The 16711-nt window shown below is 42.2% G+C and overlaps 1 protein-coding gene and 1 long non-coding RNA gene across 3 annotated transcripts; one reads left to right on the top strand and one right to left on the bottom strand.

Moving 5' to 3' along the window:
• Nucleotides 1-899: 899 nt before the first annotated feature.
• Nucleotides 900-16707, bottom strand: klhl43 (kelch-like family member 43). Of its 2 annotated transcripts, XM_026156367.2 has the most exons (8): nucleotides 15509-16707; nucleotides 8372-8503; nucleotides 7964-8284; nucleotides 7436-7584; nucleotides 5610-5956; nucleotides 4561-4860; nucleotides 4186-4361; nucleotides 900-3870 (listed from the first exon to the last, which is right to left on the bottom strand). In XM_026156367.2, exons 3-8 carry the CDS (start codon nucleotides 8275-8277, stop codon nucleotides 3075-3077), a joined length of 2082 nt encoding a protein of 693 aa, XP_026012152.1. In that variant the 5' UTR covers nucleotides 8278-8284; nucleotides 8372-8503; nucleotides 15509-16707; the 3' UTR covers nucleotides 900-3074. The 2 variants fall into 2 exon arrangements, with proteins under 2 accessions (XP_026012152.1, XP_026012151.1); XM_026156366.2 differs by having other exon boundaries at nucleotides 7964-8503.
• Nucleotides 4255-5193, top strand: LOC145423625 (uncharacterized). Its single transcript, XR_013904681.1, has 2 exons — nucleotides 4255-4380; nucleotides 4535-5193. It is a non-coding gene; the product is annotated as an uncharacterized LOC145423625 (long non-coding RNA).
• Nucleotides 16708-16711: the final 4 nt, after the last annotated feature.

The raw sequence follows: 16711 nt of genomic DNA, 5'->3' as shown, positions 1-16711 counted from the left end.
CAGCAGTAGAAGAACATGAAACTGCTTAAAGGAAACTTCTTTAAAATACTAGAGGAGTTACAGTTTAAATGTACCCCTGCTGTGACACCAGCAATAATTCACGTCATGCAATAGACACATTAATAAAGAAATAAACATAATGCGTGTTCTGCAAAATGAGTCTTTATGATAAATCACATGCTAAAGAAAACGATCCTCACTGTGTAACAGGAAGTGTTGAGGTGGTTGAGAAGCAGAAACCATGGCAACAAAGGACAACCCTTCACTTTGCAGAGCTCAGCTAGCGCTCTTCCTGTTTCTCCAAGCACAGAGGAGCAGGTACAACTCCTGCTGGATTAGTGGGTGGATCCACGAAGGTTTATGCTTCATAACTGATCGTGATCAAAGACACTTGACTTCAGTAGGATTGTGATTTATCCTTAAGGCTTTAAATGCCTGCAAAATACTCAGTACGATTTCCAGGCTCCTGCACAGTGCCATGTTGCATGTGATAAACCTGTGTTTTTGCACATGATAAATATATATTTATGCCCAAAATGCTGACTTATTTGATTGTGTAAATTCTTCATGTAACTCTGTTACACAAGGGTGATGTAAAATGTAAATTAAAAAGGAATCTGGTCAAATAAAATTTAATTTTTTTTATACCAAGCGCATACATCTATATAAAGCAAATACATTTTTAATTTTATATTTTTGTTGCATTTTACTCAAAACTATTGTTTCATGTTTACGAGGGACAAGGATAATGATTTTTTTAGGTTTTATTGAAATCGTGCAGTCATGTTTCCTGCACTGATTTTCTGCCCTGAAAAGCAGTAAGTCGTTCGTGTCTCCACTTCTAACGTGACGTCTAAAAAGGAGAGTGTCCACAATAAACAACAGGCAGAGTCGACTTGTTTTGATCAGATTGTCTTTATTCAGTGAAACTCCACAGAAACCACCCAAACACATCTTCAGCCAATCAGATAAAGTGCAGGATGCAGAGTATTTATCTGTGAAAGTGCTCCACAGCTGCTGGAGTCTCACTGGTTCTGCAGTTTGTCTTAGTTTCAGTTAAAACAGGTGAGCCGTGACACCACTTAATTCTTTATTTGTATATTTTTATCCTTTTATTCAGATTTTTATGCTTTTTTTTATGTTTTGGGGAAACTTAATTATTTAGTGTTGAAGCCAAGTTGCTTAACCTTTTTTATTTTTTTTATATATTTTTCCAGGCACTGCATCTGCATATTTTTTGTCTTTTTTGTTACGTTTAAGCTACACTACTTAAAATTAAATATTAAATAAATAAATCCTTGACTACATAATCGTTTGTTGCTGGTTTTCTTGAGTTGATCTTGAGTATTTCAAGTTTCCTGATGATAAATCGTCATATTTTTTGCAGTTTTTGTCAGTTTTTTTTCTCTCGCTGTAGCAGACACACACTCCTGCCATCACTCTCTCACACTCACACACACATTCACACTTGTTTTGACAGCCACGCGCTGGCTTAGAAACATCTTGGTGCACAACCTGCGGATTCACAGCGACGTTTGATCAAACCACCCCAGACACAGATAACCTTTTTTCCATCTATCCGTCCTTCATCATCCACCTGTCGCCTCTCTTCCTCCACCGGCTCCACCTTCCCATCCATCCGTTACCTTTTCTGTTTCCAATCCACCTTAAACCTCCTTTGGACCATGCAGTCTCCTATTTATTCTTTTTAAAACAGCTCGGGTGCTGTGGTTGTTTGCATCATCAGTAAGGCTCAGATTCTAACTTCATAAAAATGGAGGACACACGCACGTGGACAGAAATGTGTCTTTGAAGACGTTAAATTGGACAAATACAAGACTGGAACTTTGAACCTGAGTTTCAAATCAATCAGCTTACAATTTTTAAAACAATAAAATAGATTATAGCGTCTGAGCCCGTGATCTTATCTTTTGTTGTGTTTTGTTTGTATTTCACTACTTTTTGGATAAATAAAGTATTTCATCTTCTTATTCTTACATACATGCCCTGTCACTTGTACTGGATATTGCATGTTTTCATGTTAGCTGCCTATAATTGCAAGTTTAAATGTTTAAATCTTCAGTCAGATTGTCGATTTGAACGAAGTGAAACACTCTGGAGCCCATTTCTTACTGAACGTCCATCACAGGAAACGCTGACGTCGGTGCAGAGACACTTTTAGTTCACCTTAATCAGATCAGATATAAGTTGACATGCAGATGAATGGTGATGGCTCAAACTGTGGGAGCACCAGTGTGTGAACATGGGGAAGATGTGCGACTGTCGATCAGACGTCATTATATAAAAAAACAAAAAAACAAAGACATGTGTATTTAACTCCTCGACGGTCTGTGGCCTCTGTCGTACCTGAAAGCAATGTCACCATAGCTGTTTTAATAATGTTTGCTGAGTATGCTCACTTCTGTTAATATGAACTTAATATGCATGATAAGTGTGACTTTACCATGTCTACATTCACATTTGAGTGTTTGAGTAAATGTTTTCTCAGATGTTTACATTTATTTTGTCATTTACTCAGCACTTGCGGCAGTTTAAAGGTATTTTTTGTAATTACCCTTTAATTAAACCTGTCACCAGCAGGGGGCAGCACTCTACTGATGTTTGTTGAGATTTTAATTGAGATGTTTTACTTTTGATCTTTCTTTTGATCTACCCCTATTTCCTCGACAGGCTTTGCCTTTTTCCTGACAGCCACAGTAAATACCTTTAAATTTATTAAATTAGTGGCTGGTTAAGCTACGCTGACTTGCTGCAGCACATCGTGTTATTACACAAAAATCTGGCCCGGCCCTAGTTTGCCTCTTACACACAGAACACAGATGCTTTGGACATAAAGTCATAGCAGCTTTTCAGAACTTTAGATCATTTTTCAAAAAGGTTTGGAACTTTTTTAAAATGTAGAAATTTACAACATGTACCTTTAAGTTTATCTGTTTTGTTCTTAAATTGTGACGTTTACTAAACTTTTCAGAAAAGACATCAGACATGATCCAGATGTTGTCCTGAGGTTGACCCCCTCTGCTCTCCTCTGGTCTCTCTCCTCCTCGGTGTTCCTATGCGGTGGTGCTCTGTGATGAAGACATGCTGCTCTCTCTACTTCGGTTCTTGGCGACCTGCTGCTGGTCTTCGTTGCCCGGGGTGTTGCGGTGCTGCCGGCGCGGTGTTTGGCGATGCGGGAGCGTCAGGGTGCAACAGGAGACTCCAACCGTGGGCTCGGGAAGATCCTCGGCCATAGACCAGCTGTCTGTGGCCGGGTCGTATTTCTGCACGGCAGCCTTGTAGCGTTTCTCCGCTTCATTCCAGCCGCCCAGCAGGTACAGCTTTTCTGCCAGCGAGGACAGACCTGCAGTGCTCACACCAAGAGGCAGCGGGGCGGCCCGGCTCCATGATCCACTCTCAGGAGAGTAGACCTCCATTGACAGCACATCCACCCGCTCTCCACCGGGCCCCAGCTGGCTTCCTCCCACCACGTACACCTTCCCTCCAACGGTGGCGGAGCAGTGCCAGCCGCGGGGCGTCTCCATGGGAGGCTTCTCGGACCAGGTGTCGGTCTCCACGTTGTAGCACGCCACAGAGCGGGAGTAGGCGCAGTTGATGTAGCCACCGGTCACCAGGATGTCTCCGGAGGGCAGAGTGGCGCTGGCGTGGCAGCAGCGGGGCATCTCCATGGGGGCACGCATCTGCCAGGTGTTGGAGGAGGGCAGGTAGCTCTCGCTGGTGGCCAGGAGACCTTCCACGTTGCGCCCGCCAATGGCGAACAGTCGACCGCCGCTGGCAGCCAGGGAGAAGTGTGTGCGGCGCTGACGCATGCTGGCCAGGTGGAGCCAGGTGTTGAAGCGAGGGTCATATCTGATGTAGGGAAATGGATGAGGAGAGAGTCAGTTAAAGGCTCGTTCAGGGAAAAGTGGGGCTCTAATATATCTGATTAGGTAAAACCAAAGTAGCAGGGACGGGTTACTGATCTCAAGGTCCTGTTGATGTATTGGTTATAAATGTTTTTCCAGATGTTCTGCAGTAATATTCTTTTTATTGCTTTAATATTTTCTGAGACGTGATCTTCTATCAAAGTCACCATGATATAATCAAAGAGCAGCATTAACCCCCTTGTGAGCTTCACTACAGTCAGATATCTGAGAGCGTCCTGCTGGTTGTTCCTGCTCCCACCTGCTGAGGGTGCTGACGGCGTGTTTCGCCTGGTTTCGGGCGTCGTTCTGGTCCTCTCCTCCCGCCACATACAGAAAACCATCCATCACAGCCACGCACTGGTTGAAGCTCTTTGCTGGCAGCTGGGTGAGGTGACGCCAGGTGGCTCCTCCGTCACGAGGGTCCCTCCACAGCACCTAAATGCCAAGGTCAAAGGTCAGTTTGGCATTTTATTAGTTTTAACTGAATATAAAGAGTACAAAACTAGCAAATAAGTCCATCTCAGCCCCAGGATCAAACTACATGTCCTCTCACTCATATTTCCCCATTGAGGGACAATAAAGGATATTTCTGTTCTATTTCTATTCAGTATAGTCACACATTTTTAGCACCGACCTCTCGGCTCAGAGCTCTCTCGGTGAGAGACGGACGCCCTCCGACGATGAGCAGAGTCTGATGCCCGGCGCGGACCCGCGTGCGTCGGGACTGCAGGGTGTTTTGCTGGTAGGGCAGGAGGTGGTAGTTCATGGCGTCCACCAGCAGGCGGTGACACTGGGGGTCCTGCATCATGCGCGGCACAGGCTGGATCTGGCTCACCAGCTCGCTGGCCGGGATGGTCTCAAAGCGAACTTGCGACAGAAGCTCTCCGGCGTGAACCTGACGGGAGGCGTCAAAGTCGAGCCACTTCATGGCGAGCTGGAGGAGGAGATGACATCACTGGATATGAGAGATTTAAAGATTTAGCATAAACTCTCTCATTTTCCAGTCCTGCGGTGGCCATAGTTTTTCAGGAAACCCACATCTCCTGATTTCTGTTTGTCATGAAAAAGTTTTAAAATGTCTTGTTTTGGCACTTATGATTTAGGTTTAATTAATATGATTTGTGATAATAACTCACCGTTTGGATTCAGTATGTGTAATTTGTTGTGCTACTAAACCAGTCCGGAGATGGTACCAGTTTAATGTATCTACTGAGATATTCACAGACTCACATATGGTCCAGTTTATAAATAAAATCACTTCTTCTCAGCTGTTTGTCTATTTAAGTTTGTAATGCGGCTGAATATTAATAAACAGGCAAGGAGTTATACTTGGGGCCTTATGCTCACAGCCGACCTGCAGCTGACTGGTTTGGATTGATGGGTCTGTGCTGGGTTCTCAACAGCTGGTCTGGGGCCTGTTTTTAGTCCTGGATGAAAATAGAAGGAAGTCCCAGAGGGTCAGCATGTTAACACTGCAAGTGTCAGGAGTCGCCTCCTAGAAGAGCCGGCACTACTTCTCACCTGAGAAGTTGATATTATTTTCCCCCAAATTCACAGTAAGAAGCATTTTAGTAGAATTTGGATTAAAATAAACTTAAGATTAAACCGCAGCTGTGATTAATTCAGCCGGAGGTGCTGGAACAATGTTATATTAACAAATAAACACGATGTTTGACCTCTGACCTTGAAGGCGGTGACCTCTGAAGGCAGCAGCAGTGAGTCGTCCTGCAGGAAGGCCGAGATCTGCTCCAGGGTCAGCTGGTTGAAGAGCGGTGTCTCTGCAAACTGCACAAAGTTCTCCAGCACAAAGCGGCGGGCGGCGTCGCACACAGGCAGGAGGGCGTAGGCGGCGGCGATGTTCCAGATGTAGACACAGGTCTGCACGTTGAGCTCGGCCAGCAGGAAGTCCACGCACATCTTGAGGAGCTGCGGGATCTGCAGGGTGGCGGCGGCGGACACGGTGCAGCTGATGGTGTACAGGGACATGTGGACGCGACCCAGGTAGGCGAAGGTGATGACATTGGCCAGACCTGCAGATGGGGAGTCACCACATAAACTGAAGAACTTAAGAAAGTTGTTTAGATAAGGAGTGTCATGCATCGGTAGGAGCAATGGATAACTGTTTTATTTAACTGTTTTATTTTAACATTTTATTGCCATTTATACTTGAAAAAACTGATTTTTTTCTGCTTCATAGGATGTAAATCCAATCCAATTTTATTTATAAAGCACTTTAAAATACCCAGCACAGGAACAAAGTGCTGTACAGAAAATAAGTTAAAACAATAGAATAACAGAAAACAGCAAAATAAATAAATAAAACACATAAAACATAAAATTAAAACATAAAATTAAAACAGCCCTATGTTAAAACAAAAACAAGATAAAACAGCATCGAATCACCTAAAAACAACTAAAATAAAAAACCAACATCTCACGTGGTGTCAAAGGCCAGGGTAAAGAGGTGGGTTTTCAAGAGTGACTTAAAAACAGGTAAAGAAGTGGCCTGTCTAATCTCTAAAGGAAGCTTTTTCCACAGTTTGGGAGCTGCTACAGCAAAAGCACGATCTCCTCTAAGTTTACGCCCAGTCCTGGGTATCTTCAGGAGCAGCTGATCAGCTGACCTGAGAGAGCGGGTGGGTGTATAAGGCTGTAGCAGCTCAGAGAGATAAGATGGGGCTAGGCCATGGAGAGCTTTAAAAGTAAATAAAAGAATTTTAAAATGAATCCTAAAAGAAATGGGCAGCCAGTGAAGTGAAGCTAAAACAGGGGAAATGTGCTCAAACTTTCGAGTGCCTGTTAAAAGACGAGCTGCGGCATTTTGCACCCTCTGTAGATGACTAATATATAATGCACTGACCCCAATATAAAGTGCATTACAGTAATCCAGCCGAGTGCTAACAAAGGCGTGGATCACTGTCTCAAAGTGCTGCCGTGAAAGAATTGGCTTTATTTTTGCCAGCTGCCTGAGGTGAAAGAAGCTAGATTTTACCACTGCCTTAATTTGATTATCAAACTTCAGATCACAGTCCACTTTGACCCCCAGGTTTGTGACAGTTGGCTCAACATACTGTGCCAGGGAATCTACATACACATTGGGGGTCTCAGTGGAGCTACCAAAAACCATCACCTCTGTCTTTTTATCATTGAATTTTAAAAAGTTAACAGACATCCAAGCCTTAATGTCATCGAGACACTGAAGTAATGGCTGTGTAAGGTATCTGCCTAAATAGTCTGCAGCACGACATGATTCAACAAAAACATCTAAAAGACAGAAAACTATTAACACGCACTCTCTTTTTTTAAGATGTTATTGCTGTAGCATCGGTATAAGAGATGCTGTGATTGGCCATTGTAACAAACTTGGAGGAAGAAGCTGTACATTTGGCCTGGTAACCGTCATGAGGTGCATGAAGTCTGTGGCCAAAGGAGTTTGACTTATGTTGTAAGCTTTATTTGAAGGTTACATGTAAGAATCTAAGCTTTGTCTTAACATGAATTGAACCTACCAAGAGGCGAAAGGGAGGGGAGCTCGAGGCGCTTCATGCTGGGGTCTTTGGCCAGAATCTCCCTGAAGTACTGACTGACTGAGGAGATCACCAGTTTGTGGACATCAAAGGCTTTTGTCTTACAAGCCAACTCCAGATCAGTCAGGAACCTGGGAGGAACAAAGAAGAAGAAAGCTCTAATAAAACTCTAAACTGGTCATTTTCCCAGGTTGTATCGTTCCATAACTGAATTACTGATGTGTTTAATTGAAAGATTCATTAAATGTGTGGGTTTTGCAATGCACTCAATCATAGCTGTAGCCTAAGAAGGTTATATTGTATCATGCTGTTTTGGCGCGTACTGTAAAGTGCCAATAAAAGTTTTTCAGTTCCTTGAAATTTTATTGATGAAATTCTGCCTGAATCTTGAAATTACCCTTGTGTGCCTCAGCAGCCTGTAAACTTAAATTATTGCACAAAAACATATATTACTCTATCACTAACTGAAAGTGTTTTACAGTGTGATGCAGCAGTCAGCATCAAACTAACTTCTCCTGGCGCATCTTGCTGAGCTCCTCCAGCAGGGCGTTGCCGTGCAGGGGTCGCGTGAGCTCGCTGCCCAGGCCGAGGCCTCTCTCTCCAGGCTTGATGACGGGCGGCGGCAGGGGTAGGTTGAGGCTGTTCAGCTGAGCGATGTCCAGAGCTGCCATCTGCTCAATCTTCTTCACCCCGCTCTCCATCACCACAACACCGTCGCCACGGTTCTCCACTTTCAAGGTGGCTGAAACAGCCTCCATGGCGACCTGAGAGATGGTTTCCACGGCAGCCTTCTTCGGACGGGAGGCCTTCTTCTTGGGAGGCATCGTTGGACTGTGGGCGATGTGTTTTTTTTCTTTGTTTTAGTCGATCTTTACTTTAATGACTGAGTTTATTAAATTCACCCACTGAGTAACTTACTTTTACAATAAAATGTACAAACGAGTTGGTTTGATCTTCTTTAGGGGAAAATAAGTGTTCAGTGAAGCAGCCTTGGATCAGTGTAGATAGCTGGGTAGGTTGGTGGTTTCACTCTAACACAGCACACAGCACCTGGAAGAAAACAGAAGCAGAAATTTGGAGTTCACCAACTTGTCCAAGTACTTTGATGTTCAGCCTGGGGGAGCTGATGACCGACCCAACAACCGTCCAGTTGGTCAATGACCAACTTTGCCTCCTGGGCCACAGCTGACCACAGGTTTACAGGAGCTGCTCTTCCCAGGTGCTCTCAAATTCAAGTGCTGACCAGGCCTCAATTTGCTTAGCAAGGAAAACAGCCCTCAGGTCCCTCCCTCACTACCTCGGCAAACACTTTGCCGATCAGCTTTTGGATTATGGTCATTATCAGAGTCAGAATGGATGATCACCTGGGATACACTCATTCACTAACAACCAATCAAATCCACCCCTCAGTCTTCACATCTAGTTTTAAAATGGTGACTCAGCTTGAAGCTTCATGATGTGATTTCCCTCTCTGGTGTAAACAGTCCTGTTACATCATCCCAGTTTCCTTTATAGTTATTGTTATCTGGTATTTCCAGTATTTTATTCTCATACATTTTTTTCATTATTGCTGAAATTTTGTTTAACATCGCAGTTTTTATATTTTGTACATATTGACGAAGCACTTTGGATCCACTTCTTACATTTTCTGTTTACAGTATCACAAAATCCACGAGCTTTTCAAAAGTCTCTGTATTATGGTGACTTCAGAATCACTCCCCGCCTACTGACAGATGACCAGTACTCTGACACAACACAACAAACACCGACTGATCATCAGAACCTTTTCCAAATCCCGCAGAGGCTCGCCCGAGGACAAACTCCACGTCTGTAGCTGTGAATGACAGCTGCATGTGTCCTGTGGCTCGGCTCGGGGCGGTGTTTGCGGTTTATAGTGGCCCACTGTTGCACATCACACGCTCCGTATTTCACTCACAAAGCGACCGGGGAATCTTAGTCACGCTCGCAATGAGTCAAGCTCTACAAACTGCCAGAGCAGTGAGGTGACCGAGAGGAGGCGATACATGGATGTTAGAGGGTGTCTGAAATAAACAAAGAGTAGAAATGTTGCATAGGGGACGTCCTGCATATGCTGAAAGCATATAGGTTCAGTTGTGCATGAAGGATGGAGGGTGTCGTCTTGTCTTTTCAGCTGAAAACAGTAACATCTTGTATATTATATGCATAAATGTATTTGTGCAACTGGTCTGGGATATTGTTTACAAACAATTTTCACTGAAAGCTTTCGGATTCTACTTATTCTGGTTTGGTTGGTTATATATCTTAAATCAGGGATGACAAACTCATTTTACATCGTGGGCCGGACTCTCCCCTTTCTGTCAGTGTAAAGAAGTTTGACTGCACATTTAATCTCTGAGAATAATATAAGAATAAGAAGTGCAATATCAACAGCACATCTCAGTTTTTCTGCACGATAAAGAAAAGCTGCTCTGGTAAAACAAAAAATGTATCTGCACGGAGCTTTGGGCCAAAATTGTAAGAAATAAATGTGAAATGAGAACTGATTATTTCTACTGTAGATAGTAAAAAAAAACAACCAAAACCCAGGAACTTTTACATCATTTAATCATTTATCTATTACTTAATAACGTTGGTGTAGTATGAACATCCATTGGGAGAAAAAGCTATAAAAGAAAATATTAGCAATCTTTACTGCAAAGAATCTGTCTGTTTGTGTCTTTTGTCTTTGTGTGGCACTGTTTGGTTCACACTGACAAACACATCCTTCTCTGACGATGCAGGACAAACAACAAATTTCAAATCTTTTGATAAAAACTCCTCATCTGAAACTCGGCGTGTCTGCTTTGTGCTTTATATGCAGCTATTTTCTACATCAGCTGCTGCACTCGTGCGCGATGCAGTGAATGAGCGAAGGTCACGATGACACGGTTATAAATGTTAGTGACACAAACGCAGAGGCCTCCCTGCTCTGTTTGCAGAGTTTTAAAGTGTTGTGGACATGCAGCGATAAACAGAGACGGTGATCTTTGTTCTTGGCTCACAGTTTGTTGATAACGAGCTCTGCCAGTTATAAAACCACACAGCCTTGGAAATAGCAGCTTTGCCCTTGTTGTCATTCCAGAACATGTTCAGTAAGTCCGCATTTCCTTTGTTTAGTGAAGAACTGGGCACAAGTGTAGATTTCAGGAGGGATAAACCATTAAAGCATTAAGAAGCAGAATTTGTCATTTTTGGTGTAACTGTTGCTCTCTTAGCAAAATAATCTGCAAAACTTATGAACGTGTGCTTGCACAACGACTGGACGTAGTAAGGTTTAATATGTTAAAATATATGAGCTTATTTCTAACATGTTATTAATGTGATTTAAGCTTTTTTAGATGGTGTAAATTAATGATGTTGTCTCTCTGCCTCCGTTATGTTTCTCATGCTTCCTTTGCTGCAGAATGTGGCTGATCTAAATCGTTAACAACATCCTCTGATGCGACCACCAGTGTTACTGTATCTGTAATCTGATGCTGTCAAACCTCTCAGCTCATCAAAAAGACGGCTCGGTTAACTTCTAGCCTCATGGAAAAAGTATTCCTACACCCACAACTCAAACATAACTGCAGTGAAACCACCGAGACCACAGACGTGATTCACCGCTCTTTCCACCCTCCTCCCTTAAATAGCGCCTTTGGGCTCCACATAAGGACGGGCAATGGTGGGAGATGGGATAGTACAGGACGGAGCAGCAGCTGTTGTTGGTGTCATATGAAGAGGAGGAGCTCAGAGTTACAAATGGTCACTTGGAGTGTTGCAATCCCTCCTGAAACAGTTGAAACAGTAGCGTTTAGCCGACTGCTAAGCTGCTGTATAACCTCATACATCAGAAGAAGAAGAGTGAAATCACTCCACAGACTTTCGGATCTGTGAGTCTATACAGGGTTTCTGTGACTGTGACCTTGGCCGCTCCCCTTCAGTTTGATGGTAACAGCAACGCAGAGCCATTAAAACATGAAGCATCAGCAGAGATTTGAAGACAAAACCAAACGTAAATGTAGAAAATTGAAAATTTACAGCCTGATCTTAAAAGATATGCAAACTTTTACTTATAGAAATTTCAAATAAAGTAAGAATTTCTTTTTCAGTCCCATAAAAATCGCATAAACATGGCACAGAGGCCCCAAGGGGTGCACGATGAAGTGAGATTAGTGGCTCAGCGGGCTATTTCAAGCTTAAAGTCAGAGTTTTCAGTGTCTTTGTGCCTGGCTAAATCACAGCAGTAACATATGCTGAACACAGAACCTGGTCAAGAGCAGGTTATGTTCACAGTTTAAAATCGTCTGACAGACCCAGGTATTCACTAATTCTTTTATTTAAAGCATGATGTAAGTGCAATACAGATTCTTCAAGCTGGTAATCGGAATATTGATTAAACCCAAACTGAGTGCGAGTCTCTTTCACACTGCTGCAGCTGCCAGAGCACAGAACACACACCAGGAATACCTACTTCTGTATCTGCTGGCAAACTAAAGCGATTTCCACGTCTCCTTATCAGAGCTCTAAGTCTCAGATATAAACAGCAGCACTGAGGGCGCACTCTGCCATAACATAAATAAACAATAAAATGTTTATTTTACCGCTCAGTGCGATAAATCACCAGATTTAACCATTTTCTGTGACTTAATCTCTTTTTGCAACGACTATGCATTTTAATGATTTTTATCACCATTTTATTATTATGATCATGTGATAATGGAAGCCTAACAGGGAGAGCTGATAAGCACCGTCATACCTATAACTCCAGCTGGGATTTCAGGTTTTGTCAGTTAACACAAGGAAAGTCTGTCTTATAGCATACCATGGTTCATTAATTCTAATTAGCAAAGGTGACAATGCAACAGCTGGTTACTGCGTCCCAACAGCTGTCAGTGAAGGTGGCCACGCCCCTCAGAGAGAAACTATCCACAGAAAACTGTAAGCAGGTTTATTCCTGCTGTGAAGCTGGATGTTTTAACCTGGAGGTTTATGGGGACTCAGTTTAGGAGCAAGCCTCAAGTGGCCGTAAGAGGAACTGCAGTTTTTTTTTTATCACATTCAGGCTAATCAACGCCTGCTATTTAGCTAAATCTGATTAAGCACCTTTTTCTTGGTTTACACAATTTTATGCTCATGGTTGAACACCGGACAGTTTTTGTTCTTCCTCATAAGACAAAGCCTACATCCTAAATCCTAAAGGGAAAAAACGTCCACCGGTATTTTAACCTAACTAGTTTAGAAGAGTAGCTTCAGTCTCTGCAGGCTACTGAATTTCATTCCCTTTCAAAAGTTAAACACAGTGTAGTTATTTATACATTTGTCTATCATATGAAAGATCCCCACTTCAGTCCATGGAGGATACACAAATCCCTTTGAGGTTGAATCAGGAAAGGAAAATCAGCCAAATCCTCTGTGGTGACGCCTTTGAAAGAGGAAGCAGCTGAAAGTAGCCTAGCTTAAATGTTGAAGCATTACTTAAATGCATGTTTTACAAGTGTAATTTACTAAATGTGGCCTGTCACAAATATTAATAAGCCCACTCTCTTTCATATAAATGCATCTGGAATAAAAAAAAGCCACTAGCTGACGCTGTGCTCTCGTAGTTTAAACATAAATAAATCCATCTATCATTTCCTTTAACATGTAACATCTTTAAAATCAAGATTTCAGACAAACTTGCTAACGAAGTGATTCAGTGCTGTGAAAATAATCTTTGCTCTGTGTGGGTCAGCTGTCACAAATATCTGGGACCAAGGTTAGAGGTGTGAGCAGCTGCTCCGTCATCCACCATACTGGGAACCAGACCTCCACCCCCAGCTCCAACCACCAACAACAACAAATATACCTCTTTCAAAACAACAAGATTGAGCATTAATCAGTTTGAGTTCAGGTGTTATCACAAAAACTGTGAGAAGATCCTGCCTCCTGTGGTTAAATAAAAGCTCTGGACTAAAGCGGATCAGCCCATATGTGTAATAGATTACTCTGAAAGTTATTAATGTAAACATGCAGCCGAACACAAATAGAGTTCAGTTTGAATCGCTGCCAGTGATCACATGATCCATCTGTGGGCTGATTATTTTCTTATTTACAAACATAAACATTTTTAACATTGTTGCCCATTTCAGCTTCAGCTCTGCTTTTCTTTGAATTTGATTATTGAAGTTATGGAGCTGTAATGAGCCTCACAGTTTCTTCTCTGCAGTCTAATAGATGTTTGTTTGTGTCTGGTGGAAAAGAAAAATACATCTTAAATGATGTTGAAAACACTTTTTAACTGTATTAATTTGCTGTTGCCACACGTGCTTTTTCACCTGAAGAAATAGGAACTATTTTACTGTGAAATACAAGGAGGAGGCTGGTAATCTAAGCACTGGAGGTCCAGCTTCAGCTCTGAAATTTTATTTTTAAACCTTGAGCTCTGTGCTCCTGTGAAGCTGCTCTGAGTGTGTCGCACTTCTCAAAGAAGCACAAATTTTGTCCAATAATTGTCACTCTGCAGAAAACGAGCAGCGTCTTTTCAGTTAAACGTGTAAGAGCTGCACAACACAAGCGCAGTCTACAGATTCTGATTTTCCGAGTGTGTTTATTGTTCCTTTTTGTTGTTTTTAAACTTGATTAGAGATGTGTTTTCAATCAGCAGTGATTCAGGAGTGAAAAACTACTTATGAGAGGGAAAAAAACTCTAATGTGCCAATTTAAAAAAAACAACAACTATGTATTAAGTGTGAATTTATCTGCTGCCCTTTGTGACTGGATCACAGTGTGGGAGGTTTAGGAGACGGAGAGCACCTGTCGATGAGGAGGAGCAGCAGCACTCCTCACATCCACAGTGAACACACACAATTATTCTCTCTGGCATAAAGAGCAGCTTAAGTCAGCAAACTTTCATTTATTAAAGTATAATTTTGAATTAATAACTTATATAATTCATATATAAATGCTCTGATTATTTGCTGTTTGATGCTCAGCAGGAAGTGACTGATTTTAGAGCAATTTCACCGATCAGCTGCTTGCTATAGTCTGAAACATCGGAGTTATTTACAGAGTTAAAACTGGTCGTTGATATTGTTTCCACGGACAGAAATAGAAAGCCATCTGATTCATACCTGAATTGTTTGGGAACAACCGTCACACACAGTCTTCTCCATAGTGTGCGTGGAGAGGATATCCCTAATCTGGATTACACATAAACAACACCTTTATACAGACATCTACAGTGTCTGTGTGTAAATTCTGCCTCATTTGTTGCCGGGTAAACCTATTTATCTGGTCTCTCACAGCCTTCAGCTCTCATGTGCGAATTATAAATATTGATGTGAGAATTTCACACGTTTGTTCTTCTTCTTACAAGCTAGAATCTTCTGTTTGTTTCACTTTGTTTGAAATCTTGATCACAAATTTGCCCGTGCTGGAAAATCCAATCAAACTTTTTAAACCAAGAGTCTCAAGAAAAAGCGATCAGCTCGATGTAGAAATGGTTGCATTTATAACATTCATCGTTAAATAAAGAAATTAGTCAATAGAGAAAAGATTCAAAGCTGCTGAGGTCTTACCTGAGCTACAGAGACAGGTGGGCTCATGCTGTTTTCATGCTTGGGCTCCACAACCAACTACAGGCTCACATACTGTGACAGTAATAATAACCCATAATAACTGTGTGCTATACTTTGTGCTATACTGCGTTTATGTCACCTGTACCTGTGCAGCATAAATCCACACGACACAACAGCAGCTCCCGGCTTCTATCACCTTTCACATGTGGCTGCATTCCTCTGCTTATCTCATACGGGTATTTATAGAAGCTGACCAGCACTACAGGCGTGTGTGTGTGTGTGCTCTAACACCCCCTGCGGTACAGTAATATTCCAGCAGCAGCTTCTTCACATTGTTTCCACTCAACAGTTAAATATAAAGATTAGAATAAATTCTAGTTTTTATGATAATAGCATAATTTCATATTGAGATAATTTCATATGTGTTTTGTTTTTATTTCACTTTAATAAAATCTCCTCAACATGCTGTTAAGCATTGAAATTAAATGTATTTTACCTCTTTCTCTGGCCTCGCTCTTGCTCTTCTTCTCTTCCTTTTCGTCTTCTTTCACCGTCTTTCTTTGTTCTGGGTGGTTGTTCACTCACAGGTTCCTCTTAGCTCCGTCCCTCTGTCCTCTGTCCATCTGCAGCAGTGCTGTGTGTGTGTGTATGTGACTGTTTGTGTGTCAGTATCAGGGTCCCCAACAAAGCTGTAACGTATGATTCAACCCCCCCTCAGACCCTCCTCTTTCGTTTCCCTTCTCCAGCATCCACCTCCATTTCCAAATACAGGCACCCCCTCATCACCCCTCCCCTCCTAGAATAGAATCCATAACAGGCCTGCTCTCTTCTCACCACCCTCCCTCCTTTGGGACCTCAGGGTGTCAGGTGTTAAACTTGGCTTCTCTCTTGTGTGTCTGTTTTCTTTGTTAGTTTGTTGCTCAGCTTTTTCACACCAGCAAACAGGGTTAGCATGGCTCAATAGTTATTTTATGATTACTGCAAACATTAAGTTGTCTAGTGTTTAGTGGATAGTAATAAATGTGCCTGGAATTTAAATGCAACAAAAACTGACAACTGGAGTCATGCACAGAATTGACATCATATAAAAATATCACCTGTGTTGTCTCACGTAAACATGCACTCAATAAATATCAGCAATTCAAATCCAAACAAACCAGACAGCTACAGGTTTGTGATTCCTGATGAGATGCTTGGATAATGCAGTGGTTCACATATCACATAGCAAGCAAATGACTCCTGGTTTGATCCCAAGAAAAGACACATATCCTCTTGGCGTATGTCAGGAGGGCAACTGGTGTAAAAAAAAAAAAATCTGCCAAATCAAACATGTGAAGCTAACTGCTGTGGTGACCCTTTGTGAATAAGGAGGTAGCTGAAAGTAGCTTTCCTTTGTATAAAAGAATAAATTAACTGTAAGTCAACCAACACTCTAGTTTTAGGAATGAATCTTATGACATAACTCTGAGGAAAACATCCAGCTCCAAGTTATCGCATAGTCAGTGATACCAATACATTTAACGTGGAAGACATTTGTGACTTTTTACACAAGCTCCTGGAGACGCTACAGTATATGCAAGTGCATTCAGAAATGTTGAAGCTGGTCCCCTGGAAACAATTGTTGATAGAGGAATTCAATGAATGGGTGTTCTTGTTTTAAAGTGACCCTTCCAGTCAGTCTGTGGTTGACAGCATCTCT

Source organism: Astatotilapia calliptera, chromosome 22 (assembly GCF_964374335.1).
Source record: "Astatotilapia calliptera chromosome 22, fAstCal68.1, whole genome shotgun sequence".
NCBI lineage: Eukaryota > Metazoa > Chordata > Actinopteri > Cichliformes > Cichlidae > Astatotilapia > Astatotilapia calliptera.
This window is presented reverse-complemented; position numbering and strand designations above follow the sequence as displayed.

Coding starts and splice junctions, on each gene's coding strand:
- klhl43 (XM_026156366.2), bottom strand. CDS start 8,277: ATGCCTCCCAAGAAGAAGGCCTCCCGTCCGAAGAAGGCTGCCGTGGAA. Junction 4,861..5,609: donor CAGAGGTCACCGCCTTCAAG/GTCAGAGGTCAA, acceptor CTCCTCCTCCAG/CTCGCCATGAAGTGGCTCGA. Junction 4,362..4,560: donor AGAGAGCTCTGAGCCGAGAG/GTCGGTGCTAAA, acceptor CTTGGCATTTAG/GTGCTGTGGAGGGACCCTCG.